The sequence below is a fragment of the Elephantulus edwardii genome, unplaced genomic scaffold (genome assembly GCF_000299155.1).
Source record: "Elephantulus edwardii isolate Elephantulus edwardi_28Jun2011 unplaced genomic scaffold, EleEdw1.0 scaffold00011, whole genome shotgun sequence".
NCBI classification, from domain to species: domain Eukaryota; kingdom Metazoa; phylum Chordata; class Mammalia; order Macroscelidea; family Macroscelididae; genus Elephantulus; species Elephantulus edwardii.
In genome coordinates this window covers 8,597,789-8,611,338 of record NW_006399761.1, presented here as the reverse complement: position 1 = coordinate 8,611,338, position 13,550 = coordinate 8,597,789, and the positions used below count along the sequence as shown (strand labels likewise).

Below are 13,550 nucleotides of genomic sequence, written 5' to 3'. Positions count from 1 at the left end.
TCCTGTGCCAATCTCATTGTCTCTGACACACCTACTCCCATGACCCCAGTCACTCTCTCACATCTACAGAGTAAAATACAAGCACCTTTATGGGTTTGACTGAGTAAGAATACTTACTTATGAAAAATGTTTACTCTGACTCTCCAAAATAGAAACATAACATTCCTGTCCTTTATATTTGGAGTTGTTGATTTGAGCTGTGGAGTGAGAACTGACTCATAGGTGACCCTCAGGGCCTTTGCCGAGGCTGTCGAATCACACAGGAGGTGATGGCCCACTTTTCAGAGAAGCTGGTGGAGGATTCAAACACCTTCCCTTTGGGTTGCCAGCACAACTCGCTGTCCACTAGACCACCACAGCTCACTAACAAGAAGTTATACATTTCCCTTTACTTGCTAGCTGTCTTCAAAGGTTTTTCTAGAATACAGGGAGCTCTGGTGGCACTGTGTGTCACATGGTGCACTGCTGACTAGAAGGTTAATGGTTCAAATCTACCAGCTGATCTATGGGAGAAAAACAGGCACTCTCCTCCCATAAAGATTTATAACTCAGAAACCACTTGTCAATAGTTTGGGTTCGTTTTTGGTTGTGTGTGTGTGTGTGTGTGTGTGTGTGTGTGTGTTTTGTGGTTTGCCAGAGCATATAGAGGAAGCTCTGGGGGTCTAGGGGTAAGGAGCTGTGCTGCAGTCCTGAATGTCTGTTGTTGTTGTCAAATGCCTTTACATAGTCAATAAAGCATTAAAAGACATTCTTCTGGTGTTCTTTACTTTCATCCAGGATTCATCAGATAGAAGCAATGATATCCCTAGTGCCACGACCTCTTTCTAAATCCCGCTTGAACTTCTGGCAGTTCCCTCACTGTCCTGTTCCAGCTGTTTTTGAATGATCTTCAACAGTATTTCGCTTGCATGTGATAGTAATGATATCGTTAAATAGTTTTAACATTCTTTTGGATCACCTTTCTTGGGAATGGGAACAAATACGGATCTCTTCCAGTCTGTGGGTCAGATAACTGTCCTCCAGATTTCCTGGCATAGACTTGTGAGCGCATCCAGGGATGCATTTGTTAATGGAAACAAACCAGTTTGTATACCATCGATTCCTGAGGCCTTGTTTTTTTGCCAGTACCCTCAATGCAGCTTCCACTAAGAGCGCCTGCTCTTAGGTTACTTCCTGACATTTTTCAGTGTCAGCCAGCTCTTTTTGGTACAGGGAATCTGTGTATTCCCTCCATCTTCTTTTGATGCTTCCTGGATCGTTTAATGTATTGCCCGTAACATCTTTCAACATTGCAACTTGAGACTTTAGTTTGTTTTTCAATTCTCTCAGCTTGAGAAATGCAGAATGAGTTTTCTTTTTATCCTCCAATTCCAGCAGTCTGCACATTTCGTTTTACTTGGCTTTGTCTTCTCAAGCTGCCACTTGAAATCTTCCGGCCCTTTTACTTTGACATATTTCCCCTTAGTTTTAGCTTCTCAGTGTGCTGGTGCAATTTTTAGTTTTTTCTGACATTCATTTTGGTTTTTACTTTCTCCTCTGTCTTTGTAATGACTTTATGTCTTCTTCATGGATGAGATCCTTGATATCATCCCACAACTCATCTGGTCTTCTGTCGTTGGTGTTCAATGCTTCAAACTTATTCTTAAGATAAATTTGAAACTCAGATAGAATAGACTCAAGATCATATTTTGGTTCTCGTGGACTTGTTTTAATTTTCTTTGACCCTATTTTGAACTTGCACAGAAGTAATTAATGATCTGACCCAGAATCTGCTCCAGCCTAGTTCTAACTGCTGCCATTGAACTTCTCCAATGAATCCTTTCACAGATTTAATCTGATTCCTATGCAGCCCATCAGGTGAGGTCGATGCATAAAGTCACTGTTTGTGGTGTGTTTTTTTTTAATTTTATTATTTTTGTGTGCGTGTACCATCAAATCACATCTGATAGGTACAGGAGGAGATTGCCCCTCCTTTCCCGGCAGAGCATCTGGTGGATTCGAACCGTGCGCCTCTGGATTTGTAGTTGCAGCTCCTTGCCACTAGGCCACCAGAGCTCCCCTTGTGTGGTTTTTTTTGTTTTGTTTTGTTTTTTAAAAGGTATTCACAATGAGTAGATCCTTCAAAATACAAAATTCAGTCATTCTACTTTGAGCCTCATTTCTGTCGCTGAGCCCCTGTTTTCCTTCCAACTACTCTTCATTCTCCATTGTTTCCACCTTTTGCATTCCTGTCACCAGTAGTCATTAACATATCTAGATTGCATTTTACATCCATACGGAAGGCATGCAGTTCCAGTCCACAAGGTCTACCTGGGAAAAAGATGGACAAACTCCTCCCATGCAATTATATAGCCTTTAAAAACCCCGAAGAGGGCCAGCTATGGGTCCGTTCTGACTTGACCCTTACACTACCACCACAACAGCAAAAACACCAACAAAGCCTATAGGGATAATTGTATCTGACTCTAAGCTGTGGCTATTTAACTTACTTTGTGTGTTTGCAAAATAATTTCACGAGCTGTGTCTTAAACATTCGCTTGCCCAATGCAAGTCCTTAATGTGCCTCAGCTAGATGGACATTTTAGTTATCTTAGATGATCGTTTATTTGAATATATTCCTTTTCCTGTCCTTCTCATATTATGGTCCTTCTTTCCATAAGATTGTTGACCTTGCCTCTCAAGGAGAAAAATAACAAAGCCGCTAAGTAGCATTCCCCTCTTTTGTGACAATAACCTTGTCATCAGTGATTCCGGGATTGTAGACGTCACCTCATTGGTAGGTCCTGAAATCAGTTTGAAGAGATACAGCCAGCCTTTGTGTTAATAAAGTAAGAGAAGGTATCAGAGTGTTGCAAGGGTAGTGAGTTAGCTTCTTTTCTGGCAAGTTTTTCGTGTGTGTGTGTAAGAAAATGTGGTCTTACTGTGTCAGCTGTAACCAGAAGAGTCTAGTTCAATGGTAAACTTCTAAGAATCTTTGCCTGGCTATGCCAACATAGAAAATTAATGGGGGGGGGGACCAATAATATAAAACAAAAACACATACGAATCTCCTTTCTCACAAGATAACCATGCAAAGCGGGCACTCGTATACCACAGATAAAGGCCGAGTGACCCGTCTGCAGATGGTCCACGAGTGAGTGTCTCCATCATCTGGCACCAGTTTCTCCCCTGAGTGTGGACACAGTGGCTGAGCCCTGGGCTTCTCACAGAGGAATGGGGGGTGGGGAACACAGGAGGGCAGAGATGAAGAGAGGAGACACACTGTGAGCCCCTCAGTTCCCTTTGCTCAGAACTCCCCCAAGCATGTGAGGGTCAGGATTGCAGCATGGACAAGGGCTCTCACCTTTCCACAAGGGTATTTCACCTTCTTTGAGCTACATTCTTTTGATTGGTGGTGGTGGTTGTTTTAACTCGCCCCATAAACAGAAATATGGAGGAAGGGGAATAGAATTTAAAAACAAATCTATCCCAACTCTTTTAATGCTCTCTGATTGTTTCCTGATAAGTTTTGACTCTCCCAACTGTGCTCTCCCCAAATTCCATTTTTTCATTTTCTCAAATCTCCCCAAATTCTTGGCATTCCAAGCGCGTTCTTGAACCAGTTGGAAGAAAGGGAGGGCACAGGACACTGTGTCATGAAGTCCATGTTTATACTGCACATAGTCAGTTAACTGTCCATCCAGAATGATGGATATAAACCCTTAGCTTGAATATATTAGCATGATGAAGAGCCTCACTTTGTTCTCCCCCTCATCCTTCTCTCTCTCTATATACACACACACCCCTCTGTAACTCTCTCTCTATCTCCTCTCTTACTTCTTTCTCTTCTGCATCTCCTCCCCTCCCTCCCTCTTCCCCCACTTTCCCTCCCTCCTCTCTCTTCTCTTTCCCTCTCTCTGTTTTCTCCTTCTCTGCTATCCTCTCTTTCTCTCCCTCTCCTCTCCCTTCTTTCCTTCCCTTCCTTCTCTTCTTTTTATCTTTCATTCATAAGTCCTGTGTCAGAGGCTGGCAAACATTTGTTACCAGACAAACACATTGGTTTTCATTCTCTAAATCAAAGAGTTAGATTCTTGCTTAAGTTTTGAAATGACTTAATTCTACAAGTATCTGTTCATTCCACCGAGAAGCATGAAAGAAACATTAAATATATCTATTACATATATATGAGTGTGTGTATGTATATCTATATATCTGTGTATCTGTGTATCTATATATCCATATCTGTATCTAATCCATATATATCTATATATCTCATCTATTTTGTCTGTATAACTATCTAATCTCTATATATGTATGTATGTATGTACGTATGTATGTATGTATGTGTCCGTCTGTCTGTCTGTCTGTCTATCTATCTATCTATCTATCTATCTCCAAAAGAAAAATGTCTGCCGGTAGGGAGTTCTCGTATAAAGAGTAGGAGGGTGATGCTCTGTCTGGGTCGTGCCCCATAAAGACCTGCTCTCTCTCTCTGTCTCATCCACAGGTACCATCTCTGTCAACACGCTGCGCACGCCCTACACGGCTCCTGGCGAGAGTGAGATCCTGGACCTGGACGATGAGCTGTACCTGGGGGGGCTGCCCGAGAACAAAGCCGGCCTGGTCTTCCCCACCGAGGTGTGGACAGCTCTGCTCAACTACGGCTACGTGGGCTGCATCCGGGACCTGTTCATCGACGGCCAGAGCAAAGACATCCGGCAGATGGCTGAGATTCAGAGCACTGCCGGAGTGAAGCCCTCCTGCTCCAGGGAGACCGCAAAACCGTGCCTTAGCAATCCCTGCAAAAACAACGGCATGTGCCGGGATGGGTGGAACCGATATGTCTGCGATTGTTCCGGAACCGGCTATCTTGGCAGGTCCTGTGAGAGAGGTACGGTTCCAGAAAGCCAGCATGTGTCTCCCTTGAAGTGTTATTCAACGATGACCTCAAACCCAGAGTGGCCGTTGAAGCAAAATGCATGCTTGGCTTAGATAGATACACTCTTTGCAAGGAGAGCAGCCGTAACTGGCTGGCTATTCATGCGCTCTTAATGGTTTTCAGCGTTTCTCAGGTAGGGAAGACTGGGCTATGTAAGTGTACTATGAGAATAGAGGTATGTTATGTCTCTGCCTCTAAGGTGTGGGTCTAAGAGCTATTATGGGCAGTAGATGCTATGTGGTCTATCCAGTTTTGAAAAAATAAAGCATGAATTAGGTATATTCGTGACCTCTAGAGGGGAGCCCAGGCAGTGCAGTGGATTAGCTCTTAGCTGCTAACCAAAAGGATGGCAGTTCAAACCCACCAGATGCCTTACAGGAAAAATATGTACCAATCTGCTTCTGTAAAGATTTACGGTTGTGGGAACTCTAGCATGGATTTGATACGTAAATCCTCTGCAGCTGTTAGGTATTAACCTGATGTAGGTCCTGTCAAAGTTAGGGTGTGTTTACCGCACTGTTGGTGCAACTAGACATAGACACAGTTTAATGTCAAATGACATCATCATCATCGTTATTATTGTTGTTGTTACAACCTACACCTCATAGCTACCATATATACAGCAGCCCTAAACCCTGATCTGTCCTGGGCCAATCTCACTGTCTCCGACACACCCACCCTGATTACTCCAGTCACTGAATCAATCCACCTCATAGAGGGTCTTCCTCTCCTGCGCTGTCCCTCCACCCTCCCAAGCGTGACATCCTTCTCCAAGGACTGGTCCCTCATTGCAACATGTCCAAAGTATGTCAGATGAAGCTTCAGAGTCCTTGCCTCCAAGGAGCCGCCTGGCTTCACCCTCTCCACGATGAACCTGTTTATTTATTATTATTAGGGTTAGAACATAGTTATCATCTATCCTGAAGGGCTGATGCTAGGTGGAAGCACCTTCATACCACTTTACTTGATTTGGTTGAATTCATAATCTCCAGCACAGTGTCAATGTCAAGAATAACATTTGAAACAAACTAGATTGATCTAGTCATTACGGCCTTGAGCTGCCAACTGAAAGGCAGGCAGTTCGAATCTACCAGCTGCTGCAAAGTATCCAGCTGGGCAGTGTCCTCCCTGGTGATTTACAGCCTGTGAAACCCTCCCCCCGGAGGGTCAGCCAGGAGTAGAGGACAGCTCGATGGCAGTCAGTTGAGTTGAACCTGGACGTTGCGTCTCCTCCCCTGGCGTCGCTGTCTGAGCTCTTGCATTAACCTCCTCATTTCACTTAGGCAGCTCTGGTGACGTAGGCTTTAGACAGCTGTGCTGCTTAACCCGAAGACCACAACGCTTTGGTGGTTCAAATCCACTCACAGCCACTTGGGACAATGATGAGCAGTTTTCTCTATTGCACTTTACTGCCACAGAAACCCAGTGGCGTTTGAGCTAGAAGTTGGGCCTGACTCGACAGTGATGAGCATGAAAGTGATGCATTTCACGGACATCAGCATGGGGCTACCCCGAGTGTTGGGGGCTGAATCCACACAGAAGCATTTAGGCAGGAAGGTCCGTGCTCTCCTTTGACTTGGACAACAGCTGAGATTCTCCCCTCCCTTTGAAAAGGTCTTGTCTTCTGGGGAATGTTGCTTGACTGTCTTTTTTCCCCTTTCCTTCCTGTCACTAGAGTGGAAGCTTGCAAATGTTCACTTCTTGATTGCAGCCAGTCTCCCTGAGGGGATGATTGTTTGGATCTGGGCCTTGGGAGGGCACCATAGTCACCTAGGAGGACATCAAGGTCACTTGGCTTATTGTTGCCCACAAGACAGTGGCCTGGGTCCTAATTTGCTGAGTAACCACTGGAGTCTAACATCCAGAATCAGCCATCTAAGGCGGAAACCATTGCTCACTCCCTGGCTGAAGCCACAATGAAGAAAAGTCAAGGACATTGACGTCAAAACATAGTTTGAAGTTTGAAGTTGCATCAGCAGTATGATGAGGGAGCCCTAACTTTAGAAGCACTCCCCGTTGGTGCACAACCAACTGATTGCCAGAGATTTATTTCCCAGTTTCACTCTATGGCTTAGTTTTGCTGGTTGAAGTTCTGGCCAGTTGCCTTCTCCTCCCGTCTTGAAAGAAGAAGAATAATAAGAAGAAGAATGAGAGGGGGGAAACTGAAGTGTGTGAGCTGCCCCGGCTGATCTGCAGGCCAAGCTAGAGGAAGAAATGCAGAATAAACAGTTGTAAGCTCGCCCTTCCATCAGCCCCTGTGTTTGGGATAAATGCCCTCGTCACTGAACCAATTGTCACTCATTTTCAACAATGGAATGGAAAATCAATCCCACAGAATGCCAGCGAGTCTTTCCATTGTCCTGTCGTGCACTGAGTAATACCACCTCTGTTAGATAGTTAGCTGAAAAGTACCTGGCATCCATTTCTTGAAGCCGTAGACATTTATTCTTCTCTTCTTTTGTGAAATACTTTCATTCTTTTCAGCTAACACTTGCTTGAGAAAAAGGTAGCTGTTCTCCAGCACAGAGAGTTGAAATGTGGCCCTGGCCCCCTACTGTTACGAGAAGGTACACCATCAGGTTTTTTTGGCTCTGCTGCTAATATTAGTTAATAGACATAGTTCAGTAATCTACTAAGAACCTTCGGTTAGCTGTGGAAGATGTAGCTTAGCTGAGCTGTGAAATTAGATCAATAAGAGAATATTTCATCACGTAGATCAATGAATGAATATTCTTTATGGTGACACCGGATTGTAAATCTTGTGAATTTCTGTTAGGTGCGATCAAGTTAGAGAACTCTGGAGGCCGAGTGGTTAAGAAGTTGCACTGCCAACCCAAAGACACATAGTTCGAATCCACCAGCTGGTCTGTGTGAGAAGGATGGGCAGTCTCTTCCTTTGTGCTTTGCAGCCTTTGCTGAGTTGGTAGTAAGCTAGTTTAGTTAGTCATCTAGTTAGTTTGACTCGTGCTGTTTTTTGTTAGGTGCTATTGAATTGAAACCAACTCAGCTGATCTTGTAGTGAGATTTCAGAGGCTGTAAATCATTGCATGGGAGGGTAATGCTCATGTTTCTCTCTAAAAGCAGCTGGTGGATTTGAACTCAGTGCCTTCAGATAGGCAGTGCAACGTGACCACTAGCACCCCAGAGCTCCCAGCAAGCACATAGAGCTGAATATAACTTTCCCACGGGGGTCCCTTGGCCATAATCTCAACAGTGTTAACTGTCAATTCTTGCTACTACAAACCAGTGGGTGGATTTGAACCATCAGCTTCTCAGTTAGCAGCCAAACACTCTGTCCTGTGGGATCTCCTTTGAATTGTCATTGAAGATTAGCACTTTCTTTGTAGTTTGAGCTTGTTGGGCATATATATTCTCTCTAACTTCCCTCCTCTCATTTCTCCTCCTAATTTTAGTTTTGCTTGGTGTTAAAAACTGTCAAAAGATGGGATGAGGTGGGAGTGAAGTTTATGACGAAGTTTGCAGGAAACTCTGAAGTCGGACAGAATATGAAGTTAGCAGGCTTGCTTGAGCTCAGATTTGGTGTGAACTGTCATCAGTCAGCAGGATCCCAATACCCGGCTAACTGAAAAGGGTCTGTCCTGAGCATCTGCAAAGCCTGCGGTTAAGTATGCCACCCCGTGGCAACACTCCGCTACTGCATCTGGCTGCAAATAAAAATAGAACCGGGACGCTTTCCGAGCCAGAACGCGGGAACAGGAATATTTATATATTGCAGTAATTAGACGGAGGGGCGGCAAGCATATGCACATTTGCAAATGAGAATTTAATACCAAACTTCATCACTGGGATTTGGCATGCCTTTCTGTCTGACAGGTGGCTGGAAATTTCCACAGCTATCTTTGTCTGCAGGTTGGTGTTGATGTGGAAGAGAAAATGGTCATTTTTTGAGAGAGAGAGAGAGAGAGTGTGTGTGTGTGTGTGGGGGGTTTCTTGTTGTTGGCCCTCCCCCGTGCATGGGCCACCATCTTTAAATATCAGAAATCATAACCTTGCATATATTTTAGTGCTTTGTGAGACCAAGGGTTGTAGGCGACTCTTGTCATGGTCAGAAACACAGCATTTGGCCTCTGGCCGCCTCTCAGCCGTGCACTGGTTCATTGAGCACAGGACCATGTCCAATTCTCAGGGTCCCCAATTCCAAGCGAAGGGAGGTACCACTGGTTCTTCTTCAGGTACACTCTGATCCCATGACGTCACTAGTTACTGGGGGGCGTGAGAGGTGGCTATGTTGGCCTAGTGGGTAAGGAGTTGTACTACCAACCCAAAGACAGGCAGTACAAATCCACCAGCTGCTCCATGGGAGAAAGATGGGTATTTTCAGCCTCTAAAAACCCATTGAAGGGTGGGCTAGTGGATTCCAACTCAATGATGTTAGATTGAAGTCAGATTATCCTAGAAGAAATGACAACCCATAACAGAATAACAAAAGAAAAGGGCATGTATAAAGTTCTTATTTTACCCTTTTGGTTCTTTGTTTCCTTTTTTAAAAAATTTTAATAGATTTTAATGCAAGTTTATAGAGAACTTGGATTTCCATCCATTCATCATTGCACATTTTCCTCCCTGCATCCCTCACCACCCCCAGTTCACTTTTCTCTTCAAAAAGAAATTCTTTCCTTTTACTCTTCTGGAACTGTAATTGATAAATTACAAAGTTGTCATTATCAAAAGTCATTAAACACCAAGTCCGTGTCCTTGGACCACTCAGCCTGGGAACTGATGCTATAATCGCATTAGAGGGAATCTTCATTCTGCACGAAGTGAGCCCAGGGGGTTAGAAGACAGAAGAGACCTTTTTTTGCTGATGGGCTAAATATTCAACAGGGAAATGGGATTTTGCTGTATGGGTATTGATCCCATAAGGAAGAGTAATACAGCAATAATGTCCAAATGAATTTCAGCACCTTCCCGCTCCCTTCTCCCCCAGTTTGAGCCTTGGAATTCACAGCAACTTGTTATATATTTAAAACAAAAGCAAGGGTAAAGTAAGAGGTCTACTTTTTAAAAAAATATTCATTTTAATGCAAGTTTACAGAGACTTAGGATTTTCAGTCACTTATTGTTGCACTTTTCTCCCTGCCCACCCCCTCACCCCCAATTCACTTTTCTCCTTCATAAGTAAAAGAAAGACTCTTTCATTGTTGTACAATCCTTCCCCCTAAGTCTACTGCACTGTGAAGCCTTCATTCTGGACTCCTGTCATGACAATAATACCCAATCATATATCCCTTTTAAACAGTTCTCTCCCTCAACTGTTGCAATGCAGTATACATCATTCCTACCCTTCTTCTCTGTCTTCCCTCAACCCCAATGTCAGTCCTGTTTTACAATAGTGGCACTATGCAATATTTGTCCTTTTCTGAGTGAGCTATTTCACTCAGCATAATATCCTCTTGGGTAGTCCACTAAGAATAGAATTTCATTAGTTCCTTGTTTTTCAGTGCTGCGTAGTATTCCATTGTATGAATTTAGAGGTCTCCTTTTGACTTGTCTGGTAGAGCACTGGCTAACACTCTAACTTGACTCTGCCACTGATTTTTGTAATTAGCCTTTTAAAGAACTCGTTTTGTCTTCTCAATGATAAAATTATCTCCCAAATGTTATAGGACCCTGTCAGATACCATAACCTTCAAATCCCAGAGCAGTGTGTACCATTTACTTGGCAACTCCCAGTGACAACTTGTCTGTTTCCCATTTCTTGTTTAATTAAATATTAAACTCTAATTATGAGGAGTAATGTGAGCTTTCATTTGAAGTTTATCAAAGCTCTTTTCACATGTTGTTTTTGTTATGTGCCATCAAGTCGCCTGCAGCTCATAGCGGACCTTTTATGTACCCCAGCTCTGAAAACTGTCCTATCATGCACCAATCTCATTGTCTCTGACAGACCTAATCCCAGTGCTCCAGCCGCTGTGTCAAACCAGCTCATCCTGGGTCTTCCTCTACTGCACTGTCCCTCCACCTTTCCAAGAGTGCTGTCCTTCTCCAAGGACTGGTTCTTCCTGGGCCCGTACCCAAAGTATGTGAGACGGAGCTTCAAAATCCTTTCTTCCAGGGAACAAACCGTCCTCACCTTCCCCAGGACAGACGTGTTAGTTCTCCTGGTGGTCCACGAAATATTCAGCACTATTCTCCAGCCCCCAAACTGAAAGACATTGATCCTTCTATTACATAGAGGCTTGTTTGCGGTGGCACTTGGACAGACTTGAGTTTTAGGACTTTGTTGTGTGTCCCCATTTTCTGCAGCTCTTAGGAGGATGGGAGAATTCAGCGATGTGGCTCAGTCTTGTGCTTTGATTGCATTTCATATATGCTGGGATCCAACTTTGATCACGCAAGCTAAACCCTAAATGATGAGGCATCCGGTAGGGTTCTGTCAGACTAAGCTCATTTTCATTGAAGATTAGGAGAGACTTTTTATCTGATTGTTGAGCAACAGAGAGATACTGGTTTTTACAGGAGGAAGAGAAGAGAGAGCCTATAATGTTTTAACCCTTTACTTCAGGGATGTTGTCAGGAGTCCTTGGAAAAAGACATCATCCTGGGAGAGAGAGAGGGTCAGAAGAAGACTGGAAGACCGCCAACCAGCTGAACCGACACAGTCACTGTAGCAATGAACTTGAGCATATGAGAGATTGTGCGATTCACAGAAGAGAAGGCATGATGAGGCTGCATTAAGTTCTGTTGTACATGGGGGTCGCTATGGGTCGTAGGCAACTAACCAGTATTTAGCAGCAACAACAACATATATATGGTAGATGTCCTGGTCCAACATAGTTTCCTTTGCCCTCCAAAACTCAAAACCATCATAAGTGTTAAAAACCAAAGTTTCGGTCAATCTTTCTTCCTCTCCTCCCTTAGTATCATGTAATTAAGACAAAGGGAACTTAAGTAACTCATGATTGAGCTACGCCTTCATTGACAAGCCACACTGAGAAGGAACTTATGTTTCATAGGAAATAAGGCAGGTTAGCAGATGTGCTCGTTCTGTCTGAAGGACAGAACAACATATATATGTTGTTGTTTTTGATGTTATATGCTGTCGAGTTGCCTGCGACTCATAGTGACAACCACAGCCCTAAACCTTGCTCTGTCTTGTGCCATTCTCACTGTCTCTGACACATCTATCCCTATTACCCCAGTGACAGAATCAGTCCATCTCATCGAGGGTCTTCCTTTCCTGCGCTGTCCCTCCAGCCTCCCAAGCATGACGTCCCTCTCCACAGACCAGCCCCTCTTTGCAACATGACCAGAGTATGTCAGACGAAGCTTCAGAATCCTTGACTCCAAGGAGCAGCCTGGCTTCACCTTCTCCAGGACAAACTTGTTTGTTCTCCTAGCAGTCCACGGTATATTCAATACTCTTCTCCAGCACCACAGCTCAGACATCAATTCTCCTTCTGTCATCCCTAGTCATTGTCCAGCTCTCTGAAGCAAAGCAAGTGATTGCAAAAACCATGGCCTGTATATAGGAAACCAAATTAAAGGAATGATCAAAAATTACTTTTAAACTTTACTCGACTATTTTCTGCTTTATGGATAAGGGCCTCAATTGGTTATAGTTTAGGGAAAGAGAAAGCCTAGATTACTTTTATGATTATACTGCAAACACGGGATTTTGTTTTTCTTCTCCTTACAGTTCACTAGAGGCACTTTGAATCTATCAGCCTCTCTGCAGGAGAAAGATGGGCCAGTTAAAGTCTCTGAAAACCCAGTGGGGGCTCCGCTGTGAGTTGGTTCCTACTGGAGAGCAATGAGTTGTGGAGTTGTTATTATAGTTCTCGGCAACTTTACCATCATTCTTACTATTTCTCAGGCAGCTCCTGTCAGGATTCGGTCCCTAAGATCTGTCCCTCAAGATACTTGCCTTCTTACTTCTCGTGATAGCAAGTAGAGGACATGAAAAGGAACGTTTAGGAGGCTGGAGGACCAAATGTGAGGTGCCACCTCTGGGGAGAACCCTTCTCTCTCTCTGTTCTGGGAGAAGCTCTTTGTTTTCTTCAGCATCTCTCATCCCACCAGTCTTTGGAGATGTTCATACGCCTTGGCCTCTCACATTATCTAGGTGCTTCCTAGGGCCGGAAGCTGAATTTAGAGAGACACCTTCCTTCCCTTCTTTCTTGGGGGCACTGAGGCTCCCCATTTTGACTCTCTTTCTCCTGCTCTTGTGAGATAAGAAATGTTAGAGGGCTCACTGAACTTCTTACATAGGATCAAAACTGTGATGGGATTGAAAGGCATTGTATTCTACTCTCAATCCTCTTACAGATGTTTTCTTTGCAGATCATGAGGGATCGGGATCATTTTGTACAGGATATCATGATATACATGTATCTGGGGGCACAAAATTCAGTCCCTTCGGGGAACTTCTTACCTAGCTCAAAGAAAGTGCATATCCCAGAGAAATAATTAAGACAAAGGTAATTTAAGTAACTCATAATCAAGTTAGTCTTCATTTGACAAGCCGTACTGATAAGGAACTTATGTTGCTGACTCTCTTTCAGTCCTTGAGATTCTGTTGTTAGGAAAAACCTATGATGAGTCAGCATTTAGTAAACAAAAGAAACTCTAGGGAATTGCTACTCCTCTCCATTGTTACCAGGAGAATGAG

The 13,550-nt window shown here is 43.8% G+C and overlaps 1 protein-coding gene across 3 annotated transcripts in view; it reads left to right on the top strand.

The window, feature by feature from the left end:
- The window catches only part of NRXN1 (neurexin 1), a 1,383,864-nt gene that overhangs the window by 603,675 nt on the left and 766,639 nt on the right, over positions 1–13,550 (top strand). For all 3 annotated transcript variants that reach the window (XM_006880912.1, XM_006880911.1, XM_006880913.1), the window contains one exon: positions 4,487–4,870. In XM_006880912.1, the coding sequence (XP_006880974.1) occupies positions 4,487–4,870 (384 nt within the window). The remainder of the gene's footprint in view (positions 1–4,486; positions 4,871–13,550) is intronic.